At 46.0% G+C, this 11,642-nt stretch overlaps 1 protein-coding gene across 1 annotated transcript; it reads right to left on the bottom strand.

Annotated features, from left to right (window-relative positions):
• Positions 1–662: 662 nt before the first annotated feature.
• Positions 663–5,036, bottom strand: LOC148140858 (class I histocompatibility antigen, F10 alpha chain-like). Its single transcript, XM_087979037.1, has 5 exons — positions 4,850–5,036; positions 4,150–4,425; positions 3,755–4,033; positions 1,652–1,771; positions 663–736 (listed from the first exon to the last, which is right to left on the bottom strand). Exons 1-5 carry the CDS (start codon positions 5,034–5,036, stop codon positions 663–665), a joined length of 936 nt encoding a protein of 311 aa, XP_087835163.1.
• Between the last annotated feature and the right edge of the window lie 6,606 nt (positions 5,037–11,642).

Raw genomic sequence — 11,642 nt, 5'->3', positions numbered from 1 at the left:
AGAATGTGACAGAATATCAAATATAAAATGAGACAGTGTGAGATATTCTCTATCACTCACTGGACCCAGGATTTAATCGCCCTCAGCACTAACTAACCAGACTCTCCGAGCCCACCCCCCAGTGGGAATTAAGGGTGAGTGAGTGGAGGGAGGGGCAGTGGGGGAAGAGAATGGAGGGTGACAATTCGAAGGAGAGACACTGGGGACATGGAGTAGAGAAACAGGACGATAAGAGAGTGTTGGCTGAGAAACAGCATTGTGAGGAGACGGACCCATCACCCTGAGCAACACCCTGGCAAATATAACTCTACACTCTCATAGGGGCAGCACGGATGGCTCAGTGGTTAGCACTGTTGCCTCACAGCACCAGGGACCCGGGTACAATTCCCACCTCGGGTTACTGTGCGGAGTTTGCACACTCTCCCCGTGTCTGTGTGGGTTTCCTCTGGGTGCTCCAGTTTCTGCCCACAATCCAAAGGTGTGCAGGTCAGGTGAATTGGCCATGCTACATTGCCCATAGTGTTCGGTGTGTTCGTCAGGGGTAAATATAGGGTTGCGGAATGGGTCTGGTTGGGTTACCCTTTGGAGGGTCTGTGTGGACTTGTTGGCCTGAAGGGCCTGTTTCCACACTGTAGGGAATCTACTCTACACCTCCCATTACCTTATCCATCATTCCCAACACTCTGTCCCCTCAGCCACTGACTGGGAGCTGTTGTGTAGGTCCCATTTGGTGAATCTGCAGAAACAAAATAAATGTCCATTAGGATGGGGAATAATCCATTCTCAGAGAGTGAGAACACAACAAGTGAGGGAATGGAGATTGATGTGGGGGTGTTGGTATTGGACTCGTGTGAACACAGTCAGAAATCACACACGGTCCCAAGTTACAGTCCAACAGGTTTGTTTGAAATCACAAGCTTTCTGAGCATAGCCCCTTCCTCAGGTGAAGTGAGAGAGAAGCACACAGACACCGAATTTATCAGCAGGGAGATCAATGGGCAGAGAGATCAAAAGATCATCCAAATGGGGTGAGTGGAGTCTCTGCAGGTGATCACAAATGTCAGATGGTGGGAGGAAAGTGCCAACAGCTGGATAACAAGAGAAGGGATGATCCAGAATCCCATTAAATGGGGCAGAGAGATCATTCCAAAACATTAAAAATACGGTGGTACTGGAGACAAACCAAATGCCTGGAATAACATGATCGGTATCAGAGTCACACGCCGAGGGTCAAACCAAAGTAATAAGTCATCCAAAACTGCACAAACTCATTAAGGGAGAGAGATCTTCAAAATTTATCAAGGAGATGGTGCCCAAACAAGGCAGGAAGGAAGGTTTTACAGGGATTGTGTCAGAAATCCTCATCCCCATACTCCCGTCCATCCTTACACTTAATGGAGATGCAGAAAATCCCTTCCATTCCATTAATAGTCAGTCAGTGAGGATCTGATTAGGTGCAGTGGGTTTAATGATAAATATTAGACCTGGTCTGGGCTGATCATGTAAAGGAAGATCAGACAGGGAACGAGACGTGTTTATACGAGTGTATCTGTGTGTGGGAATTCAATCAGTTCCATTCCCCACAGTGCCCTGTACTCCCAGCACTCACCCAGTCCCCTCAGTTCCACATTCCCCTCTCTCTGATTCTTACCTCTCCGTGACCATTTCCAGATGATTATTCCGCCTATCCCGACAATAGCAGCCAATAGAATGACCATTGATGCAATGAGACTTCCAAGTTGGGAATGCAGCCAATTGCTTTTCAGATTTTCTGAAACACATTGGAAATATATCAGGATTCTCTCTGTTCCTGGATTTATTTCTAGCTCTGTGTTGATTGGGAACAATTATAACTGCTCCGAGCTGTTGGGAATTGTTGGGATTGGTTGAAATGCTGGTTTGACCCTCTCCCGATTTTACTCTCCAGTGAAGTCACCAAGGATCCCATTGATAGGGGTATAAACATCGTGTTGTACCTGTCCTGGGGGTTACCTCCCCAGACAGTTCAGTTCCCATTCTCCCCAATATCTCTGTGTCCTGTCCTTACTAGTGCTGGTGGGGTAGATCGGCCTTGGGTGAGGTGAAGGAGTGAGTGAATGGTTGGAGGGTTGTCGTTCGGTGTCCCAGAAAGGCACTTCCTCAGTGGTTGGGCAAGGGGCAGTTTGGGAACTCACTGGTGAGTGTTGGGGATGTTGAGTACCAATGGAATGGGGTTTGGGTGCCACAGTGGGCTGGTGAGGGGGCCTTGTTAGGGATCCAGTTGTGGAGTTCTGTGTTGTGTCCCAGTTGTCTGTCCAGGGTGATGCACTGCGAGTCTGACAGACGTCTGGAGGCGGTGAGCTGGTGTTGGTGCTGGGGAGAGGTCAAGTAATGGTTGCAGAGTATCAGGTCATAGGTTTGAGGGGATGGAGTCAAAGAGTTAAAGAGTCACACAACAAGTGTGCGTGTTCTGTCCAACTTTCCCACGCTGACCAGATATCCTCGTCAGTGTGTGAATGGAGGGATCAGCAGTACGTTTGGACATGGTCGGTTTTCTAGTTCTCTGGTGTTAGGGACCACACCAGGCCCCCTCAAAATATCTGAAGAAGGGAGTCGAGATCTGAACCGTTTCTTCTTTTAAAACTGGATGGGAAGTGCAGTGTTCCAGATGCAATGCAAGTGTTCAAACAACTCAATGTTAAGCAAAACACAATTTATTTAAACGCTGTAATTAAAATACAAACAAAAGAAAAAGGAATTTTGAATAACTTAACGATTGAAAAATGTAACTGAACATAGTACCTATTACTAATTAACTGTTGCAATATTGTAACATCCTATAAACACCTTGGCAAAAAGGTAAATTCAGACACAGATTCTTACATGCAGTTCTCCAATCCCGGAGAAACAATATCAAGAAGAAAATGCAGACAGTAGTAGCCAGGTGACATTCACTGAACCTGCCAACTCTTTTGAGACCCCAAAGGCTTCTGACGTAACTGATAAAAACCAAACTGAGAAATCTGGATCTGTGAGAGCTGGCCACGCCCATTCAGACTGCTTCTATTGTTCCAGTTTAAAAAAAAACTTCAAGACCTCACAACTTGTTTACCTCAGTCATGATCAGCAGCGAGTTTGGTGCCTCTGCCTTACAACCTCTCTTCAAAACAAAAACTAGGACACCAACAACCTTTTAAAGTGACAGCATCATCACACTAGGAGTTAAAGAAGCTTCCAATCCCTAACCTCAGAACCTGAGATCTTTCCAGAGGGTTCCGGGTACGGTTTGAAACTTCCCAAACAAATCCCATTCAGTGAGTCAGGAATTCTGAGGGGTCCAGACCCTCCTCTCTCAAGGTGTGTCCAGTCTCTGACTGTCTGGCTGCTGGACAATCTGGGCCCATGTCTGGTGCTGAAGCCTGGAATACAAGCAAATCTTCTTGTAATTCTGGTGAGATTATTCCGGAGTGAAATCGATGAGTACTTCACCAATAACAGGGCTGTGGGAATCTGGAATCCCCAAAAGGTGCTGGAAGTTTGGGATTCGGAGACCCTTTCAAACTTAGAATTGAAATCTTTAACGCAACTGAGACCAACATGACATATCAACGCAGAGAACAAGATGGGTAGTTGCAAACAAGGAAGTGAAAAAGTGTCCTCTAAATAGTTTCATCTGTCACATGTATATATATATATACACACACACACACACAGACACAGACACAGGCACACAGACACAGGCACAGACACACACACACACTCTCCAGTCCCTTACCCCACTGATAGAGCTTGCTCTCTGCCAGGCTGCTGTGTTCAATGTGACAGGAGTATTGCTCCTCATCCCCAGCATTGATCTCAATCTCTTTCTGGATCTGATGGGTCCCATCGTGGTTCGGTCGAACCCCCGAGGATTGGGTCTCAGACATGACCTCTCCATTCCTTAGCCAGGTCACCTCGATGTCTGCAGGATCAAACCCAGTGACCAGGCAGGAGAGAGTGAGCGGCTTTTCCTGACGACTGGGCTCCCTCCTGGAGATGAACACTTCAGGCTGAACTGTGATGGGAAAGGGTGAAACCACAAACAATAGACAGACACTGAATGGAATGGGAGAACGGTTTCATAGATCAGTGAGGTTAGATCCGAACATGGAACAAAACTGAAATACATACCTTTCCTTGTGAAATATTCCTTTCCAACTTCCAGATATCTGTTTAAATGTTCAACAGATGTTTTTTGCAGATATGATTCCCAATAGTAGTTCCAGGATTGATCCGAATTCCATTTCTCTTTATTGATCACTGCAAAGTGATTTGCGGCAACCCATCTCATTCTGTCTGGCTCTAAACTAATGTGGTCCTTTCCATCAAATCCAAATCTCATCGATCTCTTCACAGAGCCATCTTCACTGACCTCAACAGAATGTATCCATTGGAGAGGGTGAATTCCTGTCAGTGACCAGACAGGGATCAATCATCAATAAATAATAGATAATCACACACTGTCTGATCAGAGGGAAAGGGGATCAAATATCAGATGGAAATAGGGGATGAGGGTCACAGTCTGATCAGAGGGGAAAGGATTCCAATCTCAAGTTAAAGTTGCAGAATTAGTTGACAGTCCTCATTTCACTTTACATTCCAAGGTCAGTGCTGGGGGATAGACTGAGTGGAGTGACCCAGGGGTCAGTGCTGGGAGATGGACTGAGTGGACAGACCCAGGGGTCAGTGCTGGGAGATGGACTGAGTGGACAGACCCAGGGGTCAGTGCTGGGAGATGGACTGAGTGGACAGACCCAGGGGTCAGTGCTGGGAGATGGACTGAGTGGAGTGACCTGGGAGATAATGTGGACAATTGACGGTGAGATTTTACCTGAAGTCTGGTTTGTCCTTTTCATGATCGATTTCAGATTCCCTTTTGCCAGCCCGGTGTGTGTGATCGCCTGATCTGTAGCATCATCCCAGAATTTCGCACTGAGTGAATCAGCCAGGAACTTTTGCCTAGGGACACAGCGACGTGTATCACTGTCAAAGTAACCTGTTTGTATTCCGTTGACCATCGCAACAACAGTATTTTAGGGAAATCTTGTTCTCCTGAGACAATTGTATATTTTATTGTTCGTGAGTTAGTCTCTGTAATATAAACAGTTCGAGGAGCTGGTTATCAAACTGCAGAACAAGCACTGGAAGGGAAACTGGGAGGGAGAGGAACTAGCAAACAAAACAGAATGTGGCTGGTGGGGGCGAGGAAGAGAGACTTGGGGGATTAAGAGAGCCAGACTGGGGAGGGACAGAGACAGGGAAGGGACGGAGACAGACGAGGGGACGGAGACAGACGAGGGACGGAGACTAGCATTGGAAAATAAATACTGGGGATGGGGGAGAGAGAGACACACTGCGGAGGAACTGGGAAATGAGGAAGAGAGACTGTACAGCATGGAGGAGGGACACTGAGGAGTGAGGAGAGAATGTGGAGGGTTTGGAAATGAGATAAGGAAGGTCAGAGGTGAAGAGAGAACATTGGGATGAGGACAAAAGAGACTGGGACCTGGAAGAATAGAATGGGAGGGGTTACAGATCGAGAAGGGCGAGAGGCAGGCGTAGAAGGCAAAGATATTGCAGGGGAGGGAAAGGGATTGGGAGGAGCAAAGGGACTGATGAGGGGATAAAGACTGTGAAGGAGGGGGAGAGAGAGATTACACAGGACAGAAAGAAACTGGGATGGGGAGCGGGGGGGGGGGTTGAGACCAGGGAGGGAAATGAGACTCTGGGGAAGGTTGGATAATAGATTGGGGAGGGGATGGGAAAGAGGCTGAGGTTAGGTGGAGAGAGAGAAAAAGAAAGAAGGAAAGAAGAAGGGAAGAAGAAGGGAAGAAGAAGGGAAGAAGAAGGGAAGAAGAAGGGAAGAAGAAGGGAAGAAGAGAGAGACACTGGGGAGGGGAAAGAGAGAGAGAGAGAGAGAGAGAACAGCGGGAAGGAAGAGAGAGAGATTGTTGGGAGAAAGCAAGAGACGAGGAAGTTTGCTCAATGATTTGGTTGATGTTTCCTAGTTCTGCCATTGGATGTTAAAAATGTCCAATTTCGCTTCATTTATCCCTGTCATTTAAACAGGAGCTGTGCCACATCATTTCATTCGGTATTCGAACTGGGATTTGCTTCATTAATTGGGAGGCACTGGTGTTGGACTGGGGTGGACAAAGTTAAAAATCACACAACACCAGGTTCCAGTCCAATCGGTTTATTTGGAAGCACTAATTTTCGGAGAGCTGCTACTTCATCAGGTGATTGTGGAGAATAAGATTGTAGGACACAGAATTTACAGCAAAAGTTTACAGTGTGATATAACTGAAACCATATATTGAAAAAGACCTGGATTGTTTGTTATGTCTCACACACAGACGGACACACACAGACACTCCGACACACACATAACATACACACACGTACACCCACATGCACACACACACAGACGGGCACACACAGACACTCCGACACACACATAACATACACACACGCACACCCACATGCACACATATACATATAAGTTTGTGGGTGAATTTGTACTTGCAGAATTACATTGTACTTTGCTCAAAAACTGCATGAATCCATGTAAGAGTCTGTAAATCCGTTTTTAGATTTGAATCATTCTGACCATTGTGGCACAGACATTCTCACACAGGGAGTTTACACCTTCAATACTTTATCTGGGCCGACATGATACCACTTGTTAAAATGCACTTGAGGATGTAACTTCTAAAAAAAATTAAAACAGTATTATCCCCTCAAGACTGATGACTAAACTTTGTGATCTCAGACTGAGCCCCACTCTCTGAACCTGACCTGTTTCCTGACCCACAGGCTATAATCAGTGAAGATTGGGGACAATATTTCATCCTCACTAACACTTAATTCTGGAGCCCCCCAGGGGTGCATACTCAGTCCCCTACACTACTCACTGTATACCCATGACTGCGTCACCAAATACCAGACTAATGTCATTTACAAGTTCGCTGATGACACCACCACAGTCGGTCAAATCTCAGATGGCGACGATACAGACTACAGATGAAAGACCTGGAAAAATGGTGCACTGAGAATAACCAAGCTCTCAATGCCGGCAAAACCAAGGAACTCATTATTGACTTTCGGTGGGATGTTACTCCTGCCCCCCTGCACATTAACAGCACAGAGCTGGAACGAGTGGAGAGTGTCAAGCTCCTGGGAATGGTCATCCACAACAAGCTTTCTTGGACTCTTCACATGGATGCATTGGTTACAATGGCCCAACAATGTCTCTTCTTCCTCAGGCAGCTGAGGAAATTTGGCATGACGCTCTGCCAACATTTATAGGTGCGCCACTGAGAGCATTATGTCTGGATGTATCACAACCTGGTATGGCAACTGTACCATTCAAAATCGGAGACGGTTACAGAGAGTGGTGAAGTCGGCCCGGACAATCAAAAAGGCCAATCTCCCATCTATAGAATCCATCTACCAGGCCCACTGTCAAGGAAAGGCCGCCAGCATTCTCAAAGATCCATCCCACCCTGGCAATGTTTTTCTACAACCCCTACCATCGGGGAGAAGGTACAGAAGCCTGAACACATGCACCAGCTGGTTTTGAAACCATTTCGACCCTAAGTTGTTAGAATACTGAATGGATTCACAAACTCTTAACATTCGCCTGTACCTGCGTTTTTGCTTTTGCTGCTGTTTACCTATTATTTACTTACCTGTGCTACTTAACTCTGTGATCTGCCTGTATTGTTCACAAGACAAAGCTTTTCGCTGTGCCTCAGTACATTTGGCAATAAATTCAATACAATTTTGCGGTCAGCCCTGAGCTGTTCAGTTCCCTGACAACCAATCACCTTGCTGTTGGCGGGCAGAGGAGCTCTGTCATTACAACTGGCCATGAGGCCACAAACCAATCAGCTTCACTTTAAACCACCCCTCAGCCCCAGTTTACTGGTGTACTGATCCGTATGTTATCATTCAGGTTTCCCTCATCGAATATGAGTTCCCTGATTGTGGCTGTTAACTTCATCCTATCAGGAAGCCCCAGCTGACAGATATAAACAGGAGGGTCAGGGGTTCTGTCCACTCGAGGAGCTGGCTCCGTGCTAGCTGAGTCACTGTCATGTGCTATGTACCTGTAAATAAAGGGTGACTCCAGTTTGGGGGGAGAAAGTGGAGTCCACACTCGTGTTCTGGAATTAAACATAGGAAATCAATACATAAGAAACAAACAAATGACAGGCAAATGTAGACATTGGACCATTTCAAACTGATGCTGGAAGCCTAGTGATGGGAGATAAGGAAATAGCAGGAGAACGTAACAAGTACTTTGCGTCAGTCTTCACAGTGGAAGATATGAGTAATATCCCAACAATTAAAGGGAGTCAGGGGACTGAGTGGAGTATGGTTGCCATCACAAAAGAGAAAGTGCTAGAAAAGCTAAAAGGTCTTAAAATTGATAAATCTCTTGGCTCCGATGGGCTACATCCTAGAGTTCAGTTTTGGTCCCCACACCTCAGGAAGGACATAATGGCACTGGAGTGTGTCCAGTGGAGATTCAGATGGATAATCCCTGGAATGGTAGGTCTAACATATGAGGAACGGCTGAGGATCCTGGGATTGTATTCATTGGACTTTAGAAGATTAAGGGGAAACTTAGAAACTTAGAGGATAATACATGGCTTGGAAAGGGTGGATGCTAGGAAATTGTTTCCGTTAGGCGAGGAGACTAGGACCCGTGGACACAGCCTTAGAATTAGAGGGGGTAAATTCAGAACAGAAATGCAGAGACATTTCTTCAGCTAGACAGTGGTAGGCCTGTGGAATTCATTGCTGCAGAGTGTAGTGGAGGCCAGGATGCTAAATGTCTTCAAGTCAGAGATTGATAAATTCTTGATGTCACAAGGAATTAAGGGCTACGGGGAGAGTGCTGGTAAGTGGAGTTGAAATGCCCATCAGCCATGATTGAATGGCGGAATGGACTCGATGGGCCGAATGGCCTTACTTCCACTCCTATGTCTTATGGTCTTATGGAAATGAGAGAGGCATGGGAACAGATTTGGCTCGAGTAGATTGGGCGGGAAGGCTCAAAGGTAAGAGAGTGGATGAGCAGTGGCAGTTGTTTAAGGGGCTAGTAAAATTCCTCACAACTAAACTATATCCCAGTGAGTAAGAAAGGTGGTAAAGCGTTGTGGTGGGGCGGGGTGGGGGGAAGGTGGGGTGGAGGGCAGGGGGTAGAAGGTCAAAAACTTCCATAGCTAAAAAAGGAAGTCAAGGACAATATAAAGTCAACAATGAAGGTCTACCATATTGCAAAGGCCAGTGGCAGGCTGGAAGCTTGGGAAACTATCAAACATAAGCAAAGGGATACTAAAAAATTAATAACAGGAGCTAAGGTAAATGAAGAAAGAAAATTGGCACAAAATATCAAAAAGGATAGCAAAAGCTTCTATAAGTATACAAAAGGGAAGAGAGCCGCTGATGTGAATGTTGGTCCCTTGGAAGGTGAAACTGGAGAGTTAATCGTGGGGACAACTGAAATGGCAGAGATGCCAAATCAATGCTTTGCCCCAGTTTTCACAGTGAAGGACCATTCTTATTGGTTCGAGTCAGAGGCAATAGAAAGGGGAGAACGTAAAACAATCAGCATTGATCAGGAAAAGGTACTCGGCAAACTATTAGGATTGAGGGCAGACAAGTCTCCTGAGCCAGATGGCCGAGAGCCGAGGGCCGAGGGTATTAAAGGAAGTGACGGTGGAGATCATGGATCCATTCATTACAATATTCCAAAATTCCCTCGACATGGGAAAAGCTCCCATGGATTAGAAAAATACTAATCTTATTCAAAAATTATAGACCAGTTAGTTTAATATCTGTTGATGGAATCAATTATCAAGGAAGCAATATCAGGACAGGTGGCAAGTCAGAATGTGGTCCATCAGAGTCAGCATGGGTTTGTGAAGGGCAAATCATGTTTGACTAATTTGCTGGATGGCTTTGAAGATGTGAGAAGCAAAGTGGATACTGGGGATCCTTTAGATGTAATGTATCTGGACTTTTGGCAGGTATTTGATAAGGTGCCGCACAAAAGGATAATTCATAAAGTTGGATCATATGGGATTATGGGTAATTTATTATCTTGGGCAGATGACTGGCTGATGGACAGAAGACAGAGAGTCGGGATAAATAGGGTTTTGTTGCCAGATGGCAAAAGGTTACGAGTGGGGTGCCACAGGGTTTGGTCCTTGGGCCCCAGTTTTTGACAATCTACATTCACGACTTGGATATAGGGAAGGTTGCCAAAAATAGGTGGGATGGTAAATTGCAATAAGGAAATAGGAACCTTACAACAGATAGGGTAGGGGAGTCAGCCAAAATGTGGCAGATGGAGTTTAACCCGGATACGTGTGAGGTCATGCATTGGGGTCGAGCAATGGGAAGGTGACCTTTTATCTACATGGGCAGAGACTTGTGATGCTGAGGTACAGAGGGAGGTGGGTGTCCTCATTCATGAGGTACAGAAAGCTCGCATTCAGGTCCAGCAGATAGTAAAGCAAGTGAATGGAATGTTGTCTTTCCCAGCTCAGGGAATAGAATATAAAGGGAAGGCCGTATTGTTGCAGCTATACAAGGCATTGGTGAGACCGCACCTGGAGTATTGTGCACAGCTTTGGTTCCCTTATTTGAGGAAAGATGTAATGGCATTGGAGGCAGTTCCCAAGAGGGTTCATGAGATTGATCCCAGAGATAAGGGGTTTGTCACATGAAGAGAAATTGACCAGTGTAGGCTGATACTGTCTAGAATTTCGAAAAATGAGGAGACTTCAAATTGGGTTGTCAAGATGATAAAAGTCACGGATAAAATAGATGGGGAATGGATGCTTCCCCTTGTGGGGCATCCTCGGACGGGAGGTTGTAGGATGAGAGGGAGCAAATTTCAAACAGAGTTGGGGAGAAGCGACTTCTCCCAAAGGGTTGTGAATCGGTGGGATTCATTCCCCCAAAGTACGGTGGATGCTGGGACAGTGAGTAAATTTAAGGAGGAGTGAGACAGATGTTTAATTGGTAATGGGGTGAAGGGTTATGGGGAGAAGGCAGGAAAATGGGGGTGAGGAGCAGAACAGCCATGATGGAATGGCAGAGCAGACTTGATGGGCAGAATGGCCTAATTCTGCTCCTAGATCTTATGAACATGTGACTTGGTGACAGGATCCCAGCCTTGGTGGAGATATTTCAGCTGAAACCAACAGCTACACAAACAGGGTTCACAAAAGGTATCGAATTCCTTACTTCCAAAATGTGCAGCCATCCTTGTAAATCCCTGCTGGAAAACAGGGCTTTCCCATTTCAGTCCACAATATTAAAAATCACAATAAAAATACACTGTTTTTACACATTTCAAACTGAGTACCATCCACACCACAGCTCACATTTTATTATTGACAGAGACAAAAAAAACTGCAGGTGCTGGGAATCCAAACCAGAGAGGCAGGAGGCTGGAAGAACACAGCAAGCCAGGCAGCATCAGGAGGTGGAGAGCTCATCGTTTTGGGGATAACCCTTCTTCAGGACTTGGGGTGGGTATGGGGGGAGCTGCAGATAAAGGGGGTGGCCCCTCTTGTCCTCACCTACCATCCCGCCAGTCTCCA

Source organism: Chiloscyllium plagiosum, unplaced genomic scaffold (genome assembly GCF_037043375.1).
Source record: "Chiloscyllium plagiosum isolate Xiang-an unplaced genomic scaffold, Cpla_swu_hap1 HiC_scaffold_35, whole genome shotgun sequence".
In the NCBI taxonomy this organism is placed as follows: domain Eukaryota; kingdom Metazoa; phylum Chordata; class Chondrichthyes; order Orectolobiformes; family Hemiscylliidae; genus Chiloscyllium; species Chiloscyllium plagiosum.
The sequence above is the reverse complement of the archived record's forward strand: the minus strand, read 5'-3'. Positions and strand labels throughout refer to the sequence as shown.